This window comes from Molossus molossus, unplaced genomic scaffold (genome assembly GCF_014108415.1).
Source record: "Molossus molossus isolate mMolMol1 unplaced genomic scaffold, mMolMol1.p scaffold_m16_p_5, whole genome shotgun sequence".
Taxonomy (NCBI): Eukaryota; Metazoa; Chordata; class Mammalia; order Chiroptera; family Molossidae; genus Molossus; species Molossus molossus.
The window spans coordinates 49425272-49441641 of NW_023425388.1; the positions used below are offsets into that span (position 1 = coordinate 49425272).

General features: G+C 42.8%; 1 protein-coding gene across 1 annotated transcript; it reads right to left on the bottom strand.

The window, feature by feature from the left end:
* Positions 1 to 3912: 3912 nt before the first annotated feature.
* On the bottom strand, positions 3913 to 4801 carry MAGEF1 (MAGE family member F1). Its single transcript, XM_036242497.1, is given in 4 exon segments — positions 3913 to 4175; positions 4178 to 4246; positions 4281 to 4429; positions 4431 to 4801. Coding segments are annotated over 4 exon segments (852 nt in total).
* Positions 4802 to 16370: the final 11569 nt, after the last annotated feature.

Below are 16370 nucleotides of genomic sequence, written 5' to 3' on the forward strand. Positions count from 1 at the left end.
CTTCTCCCTCATGTGAATGACCATACACAACAGAATTCATCTCTTGCCCTCACCATGGCCAATGTCTGTTCTACACATGGATGTAGAGGCCAGACTTTGAGTACATCTGAGAAACTGATGATGGCATCTGTGACATAGGAGGTCTTTCATCCTGAGGAAAGGGTATGCATTCTGCCAGCTCTTTGTAGCATGTATCTGAAAACACACTAGGAATTGTATTTGCAGGTTTACAAATGTTATTTGATTGTTCCATGGCATGAAAGACTTAATTTGAGGCTAAGTGGAGAGAGCAGACTAAAGACTGAGGCAACATGGCCTATAAGGGCAAAACATGCTGAGTTTGAGCAAACATACACATTCTACATGTAGTGAGCACTTTGTAAACACTGGGGAGAGAATAGGCAGAGCTGGGATCAATGTTCACAGAGAATTCTCCAACTTTATTTTAGCCTCCTTTTTACCCTCCTACAGGGCAGTGTGTTGTCATAATTACCTTGGCTACACAGTCCTTGTTGTATCTCCAGAGAGACAGCAGTCTTTGAAGAAAGAACACGAGTCCAGAGACAGATGACCCAAGTCTGGAAGGAGTCCCAAGATGAAGGAAATGTAAAATAGTGAAACGTGCAGGCTTCTGACTCATTTAGACTTCCGTTCCAATTCGTTTTGTTATACAGTATCTGTGAGACCTTTATAGCTTATCCACATCTGTTTGCTTTGTGCAAAATGGAACAGATATCTATCCTGTACGATTGTTATTAAAAAGCATTAAACATATGTAAAGCATAGAAAAGCTGGCTCATCTTAGGTATTGAATAAATGACAAGTACTGACATCTGTAAAATGGAGGTATTTAGTAATACCTACTTCGCAATGTGGTTGTGAAAGGAAGAGCCCTAGCTGGGAGGGTCAGTTGGCTGGAGCATTGTCCTATTCACCAAAAGGTTGTGGGTTTGTTTGTTTGTTTGTTTTTATCCTCACCCGAGGACATTTTTCCATTTTTTGCACAGATAGAGTGGGGGAGAGAGAGAGAGAGAGGGAAACATCGATGTGAAAGGGACACATCGAGTGGCTGCCACCCGCACGACCAACCAGGGCCGGGGACAAACTGCAACCGAGGTACATGCCCTTAGCGGGAACCGAACCCGGGTCTCTCCGGACTGCTCTAACCGCTGAGCCGAACCGGCCAGGGCAAGGTTGTGGGTTTGATTCCAAGTCAGGGCACATACCTAGGTTGTGAGTTTGATCACTGGTCGGGGAGTGTACAGAAGGCAAACAATTGATATTTCTCTCTCACATCGATGTTTCTCTCTCTCTCTCTCTTCCTTCTTCTGTCTCTCTAAAAATCAATAAAAATATATCCTCAGGTGAGGATTAAAAACAAAGTAGGAAGAAAAATGCCTTTGGCCTGTAGGTGTTTAATAAATGGTTACTGTTGTTAGTTCTCTTTGCCTGGTACTATGCCTCTGATCTTCAGCAAAGTCACCTCTACCATTGGTAAAATGGGGAGTATTTCTTTTTTTTCTTCTCTTTTTTTTTGAGAGAGAGAGAGAGAGAGAGAAACATTGATGTGAGAGAGACACATCCATTGCTTGCCTCCTGCACACTGGGGATCAAACCTGCAACCAAGGTACCTGCCCTTGACTGGGAAACAAACCTATTATCTCTTTGGTCTGTGAGCCGATGCTCTAACCTCTGAGCAAAACCATCCAGGGCAAATGGGGAGCATTTCTATTCTACCTCTCTCCCATAAGGACTAAAGTAGCAGCTGGAGGTAATTACACATGCCTTGCTTGTGTTTTGGAGTTATAATAACTAAGATCACACACAACATATTGGGAGCCAGGAATGGGAAACAATGTGCTACGATGAAACAGAATGAATTGTGGGGCAAGGGACTCGGGTTGTAGTCTTGGTGCTCTTTTGCTGACCATAGGCAAATACCATGTAATCTGATCTTTAGGTACACACACTGCTGACCTCTCAGCAGCCGTGAGAAATACAAATGTGAGAAATTATCAATCTTATCATTCCTTCAGGGTAAGGCCAGTCCTGCTTTTTCAATCTTTAGAACCCAGCAAAGTCCTTGGCATATAGTGGGCCCTCTATCTTTTTGTTTAATGAATTATAAACTGCCCAGAAGTTGTACTTTTAAACATTAGTTAATTTCTTTGCCCATGGCTTATAGCTTTTGGTCTCATTCTGATTTGTTGAATCCCTAGGCCTGTGTCTCAAAGTCTTTTATTGTATGCTAACCTTAACATACTCAGAAGTGTTATTTGGACACAATTAAAAGCAGAAAAGACTGGCATTAAAGAGGCAGAAAGCAGTCCTTCTGCATATGGTAGCTGTAGTGGTTTCAACCAACAACCATCTTTGGTATGGTTACCACTCTTCTAGGTTTCTTGTTATTCTATGTACCCATTCTACAGGATTTATCGCCAGAGTGAAGGTGATAGGCATTGCAGAGTCCTGACTTGCTTATATATAGATGACCCTTCATGAGTAGTTAAGAATGTGAGGGATGCCTTACAAGTCTCTTCCAAATGGGAAGTGGCAGGTGGAAAGTGACAGGTAGAAACATGGATGAGGGCATGGGGCTTCCTGGTGCCAGGGGAGAGATATTGAAGTGGAACTACTTGGTAGTAGGGAACATCATATGTTTCCTCCCCACCCACACTATATACTGTTCCAGAACTGTTACAATATTTGGTCTCTGAGGGCTCTGGTAGAAGAGGGAACCTTGTAGAGGTAAGAGAAGGGTTGGAAAAGACCAACGCTAGCCCTGGCTGGTTTGGCTCAGCGGTTAGAGCATCAGCCTGCGGTCCAGAGACCTGGGTTCGGTTCCTGCTAAGGGCACGTACCTCGGTTGCAGTTTGTCCCCAGCCCTGGTTGGGTTGTGCGGGTGGCAACCACTCGATGTGTCCCTTGCACGTCGATGTTTCTCTCTCTCACTCTCTCCCTCCCACTCTATCTGAACAAAAAATGGAAAAATGTCCTTGGGTGAGGATAAAAAAAGACCAACGCTAATAGTACCCACCGTTGTTTGTGCACTGTGATAAACTGCCCTGGAATAAGAGCATTGGGTAAGGCAGAGTGTTTTCCAGATCTACCACGTATCAAGTCTTCTTCATGTCACGGAGGAACATCTGCGATCCTGAGTCATTTCCCACCCCCAAATTCTTCTTCCTCTTTTCCTTCCCCTTCCCTCACCCACCCCATTTCTCCTCTTCCCAAAGACTGACCAAAGCCTCACCCAATCACTCTTGCTGGGTTAGGTGTTCTCCCATAGACCTCAACTCACTGCATTGTGGTTTATTTACTTACTGTCCAGTTCTGAAAAGTAGGCCCTTTATTTTGTTCAACATTCTATCCCCAAATGCCCCAAGTAGTGCACCACAGTAAAGATAATGCTCAGCAAATGTTTAATTTATTTAGCATACCAGAACATACTTCTAATTCATTGCATTTTAATTTTTCTCTAGTACTATAATAGCTAAGCAAATAGAAGTATACATCAGTCATACACACACACACACACACACACACACACACACACTAAACCAGTGTTAGGAAGCTGGACACTAATCAGCTATTTTTTTGCCCTGATACCAGATCATCATACTGCAGAGTTCCTTGGAACCATTAATGCACAGCACTACTATGCTGCAGAACTTGTTTAAGATCATGGAATAAAATACAAAGTTTTTCAAACCCTTTTACAAAACCAGCAAAACTCTACAACAAAATCCTACAAAAAGTAGACCAATTTCATTTATAAACATCAATTTAAGATGTAACAAATTTAAATGTAACAAAACACTTAAATATTAGTTACACAAATACACCTCCCATAGAAATAACCCACCCCTCACTTATATTACTTAAAACTCAATCAGCAGTTTCACAGTGACCCTAACCACCCCCTTGCTGACCACCAGGGGCGGATGCCAACCCCAGCATCGGCCCTGCCCCTAACCGAATACTGGCCTCAGCTCTGGCCTTGTCGACCTCTTCTGCCAGCACCTCAGGTTACTGCACTGGCTAGTGCTGGGGTTCCTTGCTACGGAGTTTGGCCACGAACCCCAGGATTTTCAGCTTGCTGGTTTCCAGGTTGCTTCAGGGACCCCAAGAGAATTCACAATCTGGTGGAATGGTGTGAGGCACCCGTCTGTATTGAGGTATTGCTGCTGTACAAAATCGTCAAAAGCCTCTTCGGGTGCCCAGAGGTAGTGATGTTATCGGCATACTTTGAGGGGCACCCCCCCCCCCCAAACACACACCCCGACGCAGCATCTTCCGGACTTGTGCCTCCCTGGTGCTATTACCTTTCATGTTGATAAAGCCCAAGATCATTAAGAGACCCAATCTGAGGCCATCTCCCCTCAGATCCTCCTCCTCCTCCCCAAGAGGCTTTAGTTTGTTGACCAGGATAAGTGTGGTGTTTGCGGCCAAGCTATTTAAGCTCAAAATTAAAGACATACCGCAGATGTTCTGCGGCCCTAGCGATGATCTCAGGGAAAAGATCCTTTGAGTCTCAGATAGCGTATTTCCCCAACTCGGAGCGAGTGACGGGGCTCTTCCTGTCTTCCACCTGCAGGAACTGCACCACCTCCGCCACCGTCCGATCCAGACGGCGGCAGGCCCTGCGCCCGCCAAGGCTTTGGCTGCCAAGACCTCGCGCCTCTCCGGGTGAGGGCAGGCTCCGCAGCCCCTCCCCGCCCGTGGCGCCAAATCCGCCTTTGGGGTTCTCCTGCAGGTGGGGGCTCGGGGCCTCCTCCAGCGAGGTGGGCCTCACCGGCATGGCCGCCATCCTTCTGCCCCTCGGCCTGAAGGATGGGGAGACCCCGCTCTCGGGTCTGACTACGTTTTCGGGCAGCCAGGCGCAGAGCGCGTACACGCGCCGAGGGTTGTGCAAGCCGCTGCACGAACCCCGGCGGAAGGGTGGGACAGCGGCTGGAGCCGCGGGAGGAGGACTAGGCGAGACGACAGAAGGGGCTTTGTGGCTGCAGGGCGAGGCCGCAGAGGACTCGGGACGGCTACCGCAGCGCTGCCCGCGCAGAGAACTTGCGGAGCGGCCACTGCGCAACCTCAGTCGACACCCGCACGCCGGCTCGCGGGGCTATTTCCGGCCAACTCAGGCAAGATGGTGGCTCAGGGCCACGCAAAGCCCCTCCCCTTCCGGCCTCCTGCGGGGTGAGGGGTATGCGCCCGCTTCTCTGGATGCTGGCGCCGTGGGGAAGTGTCCAGTCTAAGCTGTTGCTCAGGCTCCGGGGCTGGAGGGGCGGTACTAGGGTTTTCACATCCGAGACACGCGGAGTGGGGGATATTTCAGTGTACAAGGATGAAGTAGGGACGGAGTTCTAGCCGCGTCTTTCAGCAGGTGCTTATTTATAAGTGTGTCCATTTAGGATTTTGAGTGATTTACTCTGGCCCAAGTGCAGAGTGTATGGAGGTGAAAGCTGGAAGATAAGGCTGTGCTGGCCAATTAGTAAAGGGCCTTGACCAGAATGCTAGGGAAATTGGAACTTGTTCTGAACACGCTGGGAAAAGACTACAGGGGATTTAAGCAAGGGAGTGCCTGGACCAGTCTGTATTTCAGTCTCCATCGTGGCAATGTGGAGGATGGATTGGAGTGGAGACGACCAAAAGCTGGGAATCCACTTTGGAGTATTATTATAGAGCAGAACAGGAACTGGGTTTTGGTCTGCCTTGTTAATTGATGTATCCTTAGCTCCTAGCACAGTGCCTGCTGCGTTGAGGCACTCCATAAATATTGTAAAATAGATAATGAAGGGGTAAGGATACTGCTATCCCTATTCTATAGGGATGAAAGGAAATGATTAGATATTTTGAAGTACAGCTGGCAGAAATAGTGACTGTTTAGAGGAAAAGGGAGATTTAAAAAAATCTATTCAAATTTAACTACTCCATTTTTTCTTTTTGCACACCCTACTCTGAGCTTTCTCCCACTTCCTGCCTCTTCTTCCCTTCCCTTCCCTCCCCCCCCCCCTTTCCCTCTCTGTCTCTCTCTCATTCTCTCCAGGATTTAGCTTAAATGTCACCATTCCAAACCCTTCCTTAGTCTCCATGCATGGAAGTTATTTATTGCCATCTCTGAATCACCATAGCAATTTGTATTTATTTAACATCCACTTATATAGACCTTATTATGTGCTAGGCTCTGTTGTAAACACTTTTCAAATATTAATTTAATTATCATTAAAGTAGGTACTATTATCATCATCCCTATTTTATAGATGTGCCTTTTCTATGGCATTTGTTATTTACTAGGTATGTAATCTTCTTACCTAAACTCCCTGCTTCTCAGTTACCTTATCAGTAAAATAGGTATAATATTAGAAACAACATTGTGGGGATTATGTGAAGTTATGCATGTAAAGCATTTAACAGAGTGCTTGACAAATATTAATGTTCGGTAATGTTAACTGTTCTTTATTGCATTTTTAAATGTGCTGATACTGTGCTAAGTATTTACATGTATTAACTCATCTACTCCTCATAACAGCCCTGCTAGGTAAGAGGTGTTATTATCCCTATTTTACAAGTTAAGTAACATACAAAAAAGGTTAAGTAACTTTCCCAACATCACATGACTGAGATTTGAATGGTATAGCATAACTCCAGAGACCATGCTTTTAACCACTGTATTAGCAAATGTTAATTATTATTATTATTGACCATACTGTGTATTATAATTATTTTTGTGCTTATCTTATTACCCTCCCAAACCAAACATCCTAAAAGCTAGGGCCATGTCTTTAACTTTTTTGAAGAACCCCTCAGAGTTGGCACTGAGTATATAATTGCCACTGAATAAACGGTGGAAGGCTTTGCTTTTTAACATAGGAAATAATATTTATTTTAAGTAAATATCTGACAATTAGATTTTTCTAGATATAATTAAAAACTTCATTTAAAAAAACTTCTGAAAATATATACCCATTTATACTATACGACTTAAAAAATCTGAGAGTGTGTGAATGAAGCAGAAAGATGTTTATTACAGTCAAGCTTGAGGCTATTATTAGTTTCCATTGTGCCAAACATTTTATGTACAGTATAATTTAGTCCTCACAAAATCCTATTAGGAAGGTATTATTATCCTCATTTTACAAATGGAAAAACAGTCACAGAGAGGTTAAATCACCTGTCCCAAACCACCCGTCTGTTAAGTGCTAGACTGGAAATGAGAACCTAGATCTATCTATTTTGAAGGCTACTCATGACTGACATGCTAGATTGCCTGGTTATCTTTTCTCCTAAAGGTAGAGAGAACCACTTCTACCTAAAAGGACAGCGGTAGAGATAAAATAGTCCACTTAACATATCTTTCTCATATCAAGCATTGTCAAGGAGATATGCAGAAGATACATGCATGGAAAGGACCATGCAAGAGATACATTGAATGGAAAGAATTTTAAGGGACAAATTAGCAGTAATATTTAAAAAAGAAAACTGAATAATATACCACTACTCATCAAGGAAAAAAAAAGAACAAAGTACCGATAAAACATGGATGAGTCTGGCAGACATTATGTTGCGTGAAAGAAGAAAGATACAAAAGGTTATATACAATATGATTCCATTTAATCTGGTGTTCAAAATAGGTTAAACTAATCTGTGGTAATAGATATTAGAACAGTAGAGTGGGGTTGACTGGAAAGGGATATACATGGACTTTCTGGGGGTGATGAAAATATTCTGTATCTTGGTTTAGGGTAGATATACATTTGTCAAAACTTATCAAACTGTGCCCTTCATATATATGCATCTCACAGTATATAAATATACCTTAACATTATAAAAATATGTTTTTATTGAGGTATAATTGACATAATATTAGTTTTGGGTATATAACAATGTTTCTATATTTGTTTATATTGTGAAGTGATCACAGTAAGTCTTAACATTTATTATCACACAAGTTACAAAATTATTTTTTTTCTTGTGGTGAGAACTATGAGGAGTGTATTTTTGTCCTTATGTTATAGAAGAAGAACCCGAGGCTCAGGGAAATTAACATGCCTAAAGTTACCCAGTGAATAAATAGAAAGGTCAAACCCAGTCTAGATCATTTTAATTGCAAATCTCATAATACTTTCAAGCCCAGTGGAGTACCTTTCAGGTTGGGATTGTCACAGAAATTTATAAGACACAATAGACTTACCAGGCATGAGGTTTATGCTGCCTTAAGGGATACAGAATAAGGAGCACAATAGCATGTTAGACCAACAGTGTCATAAAGGCTTTGGATATTCAATGCCAACATCCAGTATCCTAATCATCATTTTGGTCTCTTTTTAACTTAAGGGAAACTATTTAGTCTCCTTTATATTTTTAAAATATGTTTTATTGATTTTTAGAGAGAGTGGAAGGAAGAGAGAGAAAAACATTGATGAGTGAGAAAAACATTGATCTCAGCTGCATCCTGCACACCCTCCACTGGGGATCAAGCCTGAAACCCAGGCATGAGCTCTGACCAGAAATCTAACTGGTGACCTCTTGGTGCATGGGACAATGCTCAACCAACTGAGCCACACTGGCCAGGGCTAGTCTTCTTTTTAAGGCAATCCAGTTTTAAAGCAGATGAGTTGAGGTTAAGAAAGAGAGAAGAAAGAACATGAAACCTTCTAACAGAGTAAGACAGACAGACAGGCAAGGGGGAGGATGGTCAGTGTCTAGGCCTTTAGCTATAGGATGTGGTGGGGGGTATGAAATGGGAATGGAGCCCTGGCCGGTTTAGCTCAGCGGTAGAGCGTCAGCCTGCGGTCCAGAGAGACCCGGGTTCAGTTCCTGCAAAGGGCATGTATCTTGGTTGCAGTTTGTCCCCCACCCTGGTTGGGTCGTGTGGGTGGCAGCCACTCGATGTGTCCCTTTCACATTGATGTTTCTCTCTCTCTCTCTCTCTCTCTCTCTCTCTCTCTCTCTCTCTCTCTCCGTCCCTCCCTCTCCACTCTATTTGAACAACAAATGGAAAAATGTCCTCGGATGAAGATAAAAAAATAAAAAAAAAGAAAGAAAGAAAGAAATGGGAATAGACTGCTTTCCCACTCGCCTGTCCCTGGATGTTACAGTGCTACACTGGAAGGGACATAGACAATCATTTTTCTGGTTTTGATTGTGCCTACGTTGTACTGGACAGGCAGACTGTTAAAACAATCCTGGTGGGTAAAGGGGGTCAAATATATGGTAAAGGACAGAAGCTGGACTTTGAGTGTTGAGGACTCAAAAGAAATACAGATATTGAATTATAATGTACACCTGAAAATTATGTGTTATTAACCAATGTCATCCCAATAAGTTTAATTTTTTATAAAAGCAGTCTTTCCCTGAGCTATTAAAAGGGAGAAAATGTTTATCTCTTTGGCGGGGCGGGGAGGACAGCGAAAGAAATACTTTGATGACTACCAGATTGAAACCTTGAGGGTAGATCCTTGTAGCCTAAACGAGAGTCTTTGAAACCCGCAGGGCTCAGCACAGTTTAGTACATGGAAAGGGATGAGGGACTTACACTGAAAAAGCAGAAACAGGATGAATTATTCTGGAAATGTCCAGCACGGTAGGGACAGAAAAGGTGTGTCCTAGAACAAAGCACTGCACGGGGCGGAAGACCTGCGTTCTGGTGTTCCTCTTCACACACTTGTGCAGGAAATGTAACCTCTCCGGGCCATTGTTTCCTCAACTTCAAGGCCTGACAACCCTTGCTTTGCCCATCCCCACAGAGTTATGTTGAGATTCAAGTAAGATTATAAATGCAAACATACTTTTGAAGTGCTTTACCATTAAGAAACAAATATAAGATGTTACAGCCTTTTTTTAAAAAAAGAGAAGTGGTAGAAAAAATCTCAGTAATGAGTGTGACTGGCCTCTCACGCAGACATTTTGGAATGAGCTTATACATTCCTGGTTGAAAAAACCGTCTGGCCAAAAAAGATTAAATAAAGAAATGTCAAGTCCTGACACTCCATCTAAGGCCAGTGAATGCTTTGGTGGGGAGCCAGAGTTATCTTGTTGGATTCCTTCTAAACTTGGCAATAGTCCTCCAAACTCTTGAGTGCCGTCTTCACAGAGATGCTGAGTAATGTCTCACCCCAGGTCTGAGTGAGCCCCAAACTGCATAGGTGCTTGTGTCTTTCCAATTTCTCCTGACAGTCTTGACAGCTGTGCAGCTGATGGGCTCAAAGAAGGAATCAGGGGAAGAGCTTTGTCCTGAATACCTCAGCCAGGGGCAGAGTGGAGCCCGGTTCTGTCGCCGCAGAATGGGCAGAGCATGAGGCCATGGGTCCTGTACGTGTGGCTGGTATTGCGGCAGGATGTGCGTCTAGGCAGATGATTTGATCTGACTTGGGTAATGAAAATTGTTACTGTTTGAAGAGCGATTGTGTAAGCAACAGTACTTCTGTGTTGGACTGCCTGTGACCCACCAGTGTCTGTAACATAACACCCAACCCAGAGGAGGAGCAAAGCCTGGCCAGCAGGGGAGGGGAGAGATGCAGGAGGCACAGGGCCTCCTTTTCCCTCCTCCTCTGTCCCCCTCCCCCCAAACCTCGAAGGAGAGTTGGCGAGAAGGCATTTGCCACCTGGACACAATGAGGCCCAGTGCGAGGGGCAGGCGCGGGGCTGGCCTGGAGCCAGGGCCCTGGTCTGAATGGCTGTCACCAAGGGACTGCCAACAGCCCATCTCTATCCCAGTGAGGCTGGGCCAGGGTCGGGGTGGGGGGCCCACCACCTCCATCTCGGAGGCCCAACTCGCACCATTTGCTGGCCGTGATCAGAATGCGCGGGACACGGGGGCTTTGAGCAGCTGAACGGAGTCCGTTCCCCTCTGTGGGCGCCAGTTCATTTGGATTAGAGCAGGCTCTCCGGAGTCCCTTTGTTGGCTGCTTGTTATTCCGTACGCACTGAGCACTGTGCATTCATCTTTATTAGTTCTAATTGCTTCCCTATTCTAATGGGATCTTGATATTCCCATACAATTGAAAGGAAATGTATTCATTAAAATAATTCTTCTCCTAACTGCTGCTTCAAGCTGCTCCTCTAAGTGACATTGTCTCTCCAGCCACAGCCTGCTGAGGCCTCTTATTAAGACTCTAGTCAAAAGCCAACTTTGGGCAGCAAACTTTCCTCGCAGGAGTTTCCAGACACTGAAGAGAGGGCGCTTTTTAATCGGCTCACACACTGAAGTTGGAGGCCAGCTGGTGTAATTGGGGGTGCTGCTCCAGTGGGTGGGGGGAGAAGGGCTTGCCTGCAGCCCTGCCTCCCATAACAATGACCCCTTTCTGCACACCAACTGGCTAATTTAGACAGGGCTTTCCCCCCTGTCCTCTGTGTGAAACTTTTTGTTTATGCCACAAGCAGTTACTAGGTGTGTTCTAAGTGCAGGGTCCTGAGTAAGGTGCTGTGGGAAGTGTGAAGACGGAGCTGTAGTCGCAAAGTGTTTATGGTCTCCGTGGGTGGCTCCTAACTCCTAGTCCCTAAAGTTAGGCAGCAGAGAAAAGGTTAGGGCCACTCTCAGTATTCAAAAAGCATAATAGGATAGAGAGCTTAGAAAAGCAGGCTGCTATTTCATAAATGTGTATGATTTAATAACCAAATATTTCAAGCCATGGGATCATGGGGGTAACACAAGAAGCTTCTTTGGGACACTGGGAAGCACTGATCTATTTGGGGAAATAAGCCATTATATACCAACGACGAACTCACAGAAAGAGAAACTAAAAGAACAATCCCATTTACCATTGCGGCAAAAAAATTAAGATACCTAGGTATAAACTTAACCAAAGAAGTAAAGGACCTCTTCACAGAAAACTATAGGTCATTGAAAAAAGAAATAGAGGAAGATATAAAAAAAGTGGAAACATGTACCTTGTTCATGGATTGGAAGAATTAACATCATTAAAATGTCCATACTACACAAAGCAATCTATAGATTCAATGCAATCCCAATACCAACAATATATTTCACAGAACTAGACCAAATACTCCAAAAGTTTATATGGAACCAAAAAAAGACCCCAAGTAACCACAGGAATCTTGAAAAAGAAGAACAAAGTAGGAGGGATCACAATACCAGATATCAGGTTATACTACACAGCCACTGTAATCAAAACAGCTTGGTACTGGCACAAGAACAGGCATATAGATCAATGGAACAGAACAGAGAATCCAGAAATTGACCCAAGTCATTATACTCCATTAATATTTAACAAAGGTGGCAAGAGCATACAATAGAGTAAAGAAGACAGCCTCTTCAACAAATGGTGTTGGGAAAATTGGACAGCTACTTGCAAAAAAATGAAGCTAGGCCACCAACTTACACTATACACAAAAATAAACTCAAAATGGATAAATGACTTAAATGTGACTCGTGAATCCAAAAAATCCTAGAAGAAAATGTAGGCAACAAAATTTGAGACATCACAAGAAGCAGAATTTTCACTGATACAATGCCTAAGGCAAGAAAAACAAAGGAAAAAAATGAACACATGGGACTACAAACTAAAAAGCTTCTTCACAGCAAAAGAAACAACCATCAGAATATAAAGGGAACCCACTATATGGGAGAGCATAATTGCCAATGATACATCAGATAAGGGGTTAATTTCCAAAATATATCGAGTACTCATACAATCCAACAAAAGAAGACAAAGAACCCAGTTAAAAAATGGGCAGAGGACCTAAATAGACACCTCTCCAAACAGGACACACAAATGGCCAAGAGACATGAAAAAATGCTCAACATCACTAATCATCAGAGAGATGCAAATTGAAACAACAATGAGGTATCACCTCACACCTGTCAGAATGGCCGCCATCAACAAATCATCAAACAAGTGCTGGCAAGAGTGTGGAGAAAAGGGGACTCTAGTGCACTGCTGGTGGGAATGCAGACTGGTGCAGCCACTATGGGAAACAGTATGGTGTTTCCTCAAAAAATTAAAAATGGAACTGCCATTTGACCCAGTGATCCCACTTCTAGGAATATACTGTAAGAAGCCTGAAACACCAATCAGAAAGAATATATGTACTCCTATGTTCATAGCAGCACTATTTACAATCACTAAAAGCTGGAAACAGCCCAAGTGTCCATCAATAGATGAGTGGATAAAAAAGCTGTGGTACATATACACAATGGAGTCCTCTGCAGTTGTAAGGAAGAAAGATCTCTTATCCTTGGAGACATCCTGGAGGGACCTGGAGAGTATTATCCTAAGCAAAACAAGACAATCAGAGAAAGACAAGTATCACATGATCTCACTTGTTTGTGGAATATAATGAACAAAACAAGCTGATGAACAAAGTAGACTCAGAGACATAGAAGTAGGATACAGACCGACAACTCTCAGAGGAGGGGGACAGGGGTGGAGGTGGGGGAGGGAAGAGATAAACCGTAGACTTATATGCATGTACCATAACCATGGACATAGACAACAATGCTGGAGGTGAGGAGGGGAGTGGGATCGGGAGGAGGGTGTCAGTGGGGAAAAAAGGAGAAACATCTGTAATAAAAATAAATTAAAAAAGAAAAAGAATGATGGTGTTAATATATGGTCTTTACACATGTGGTCTAAAAACAGTGCAGTAGGAGTTTGGAGGGGTTGAAGGGAGCATGTGCTGGGCACAATGCTGTCTCTTGTATCTCATTTGATCCCTATAGCAGTTCTGTGAGGAAAGCATAATTATTCCCCACTTTACAAATAAGAGTTAAGAGAAGTAATTTGTCCAGTATCAACAGTTAGAGTCAGGATTTACATGCCAGCCTTCTGATTCCAAAGCACAGGCTATTTGCATGGCATTGTACTGCCTCTCACACCGTATCTGTCAGGGGCCATCGGAGGAAGTTTAAGGTGGAAGGTGGTGTTTGAATCCCTTGAGGCCTTTGGGGACAGTGGGTTGTCAGCAGGTAGAGAGTGGGGTCCACAGGAAGGATGCATAAGCAGGTCTGGGAAGAACCTGCACCGCATGAAATGACAGGAGTCCAGGCGGCCCAGTGATGGGAGAGTGTGCAGAGGAGCAGCGGGAGGAAGGCAGACAGGCTTGTGAGGGCCACACTGTACAGAGCCTTGCCTGCCAGGAGTTTGGATTTCATACCGCAGGTACTTCTCTAAGGAGGATGTCTGAGCCTCCGGATAAACACAATATTTCTTTCAGGAGCATCAGTTTTGCTTAAGGTGAATAATTTTGAACATCTTTATATTAAAAGAAATTCAGATATATCATGGAATAGAATGTAAAATTCTCATGAATTTTTAAGAGAAAACAGAAGACTTCAAAGAGAGCTTGGGTGTGCTGGCAGGAGCTTCAGGCTACGCCGCAGTCCCTCGAGGGAACTGAAGGCATTTCTTTTGTCTGCTGTTGGTGTATTTCAGCGGGAAAGTTTGAGAAGTACTGATTTTGAATAAAAGGTTTTGATCCCAGGTATGAAATAATTAGGTATATTTCAAGAAGTGTGTCAGGGGCTTAGAAGATGGGTTGGACAGGGCAGGGACTGAGGGCAGGAGACCAGTAAGGACTATTGCAATAAACTCTAAGGAGACACGAAGGGCCAGGGGCTTTGCCCTGGCCTTTCTGGAGGGGGCCACCTGACAGATGCCCCATCCTGAAGCCACTGCCCCTTTTTAATGAAGGAAGGAGTAGCATTAGACTAGGATGGCTGGGAAGGCTGTAGCAGAACCAGCCAAGGGAGGGCCTGAGCCAGGGCCAGGAAGGGCCCTCCCCAAGAGAACCTGTGTGTACTGGTCACCTCACCTATCATGTTGCCTGCTGCCTGCTGCCTGCTGCCCACTGTCTGCTGACTACCTTCAAGCCCAGCAGGTTTGTTCGCTTACCTGTCAGAAGGCAAGAGGTTGGACCAATGGTTCTGTTGTGGGGAGGGGCAGCATGAGGGAGGAGGTCCTGCCTCGTTGCAGGGTCCAGCCATCTTATGTTGGTAGGCAGTTCTGTTGTGCCCGGTATGGTGGACTACAGGCACCTTGTTATGGTCAAGAGACTCAAAGGGAGGAAGGAGGGAATATGCAACTCAGCTTAGGACCAAGGCCAAACTTTACTTCTCCTTAATCTTCAATATATGGAGAAAGCCCACCTTTGTTAGCCAGACTCTCCTTTTGGATAGATGATTTTTTTTTTTTTTTAAAGATAGTTTAGAATTTGTCTCTTGAAGCATAATTTTTTTAAAGCATTAAAACATTCCATAATGGTTTCCCCCTCCCCCTTCCCCTTATTTTAGAAGGGTTGTTTGTTATAGAGCATTGAGAAAATTCTGACCATCAAAAAGAAAAGAAAAACAAAAACAAAAAACACCCTTGATTCTACCACTCAGGGATAACCAGCCATAGTTAACAAATATCTTGATGTGTGTTCTCCCCCAATATTTCTAAGCATATCTATTTTTATTTTTAATGGTGTTATCTTGTACATACTGCTTATGTATGCATAATATATTTCTTCACATACTGTGAATCTTTTATATGAATAAATATCTTTCTATAATGTAATTACTTGTGATTGAAAATAATTCCATAGGAGAAACATCTGTAACAAAAATAAATAAATTAATTAATAATTAAAAAAAAGAAAAGAATTCCATAGATCCCATGTCACCTTTAATGCCTATTATTACATATTTAGGTTTTCAGTTTTTCATTGTTAAATACAATGTGATAAACTTACTTGTGGCCAAATACTTCACAAGGCAATATTGCAAATAATATTTCTTTTTATTTTATATTATACAAATAATAATTTCATTGCAGAAAAATAGAAGTTTAGACAGGAAAAATATTAAGCACCTATAATTCTACCATCCAGAAATCATATCTATTTACCTTTCAGAGATTATCCTTACAGATTTTATTCTGTGCATATATTTATATACACAAATACATGCACCAAATAAAGTCTGTAAGTTTAGTATAGATACATTTTTATTAAAATAAGATTATTTGCCAACTGCTTTCCTTCTTAATAGATATGACTGTCCTTGACACTAAACATCGTTCAATATTATTTTATTGCTTTCTAATAATACATTGTACAAGTGTACAAACATTTCTTGATCCTATTGTTCATTTGAGTTTTTCTTGGAGCATTCTTCTTCTTTTTGTTATTTATTTATTTATTTATTGCAAGATATTATCAAAGATGTTAAATTCTTTGTCATGTTGCAAATCTTTCCTGGGTGATTATTTTTCTTTGGGGCTTGTTTAAGGTAAGTTTTTCTCTTTATTTTGTAATTATAGAAATAAAACATAATCATTGTACAAAAGTTAGAAAATAGAGATTAAAATAAAAATAATTAAAATAAATAACCCTAAATTCTTCCCAGCTGGAGATAACCACTATTAATACTT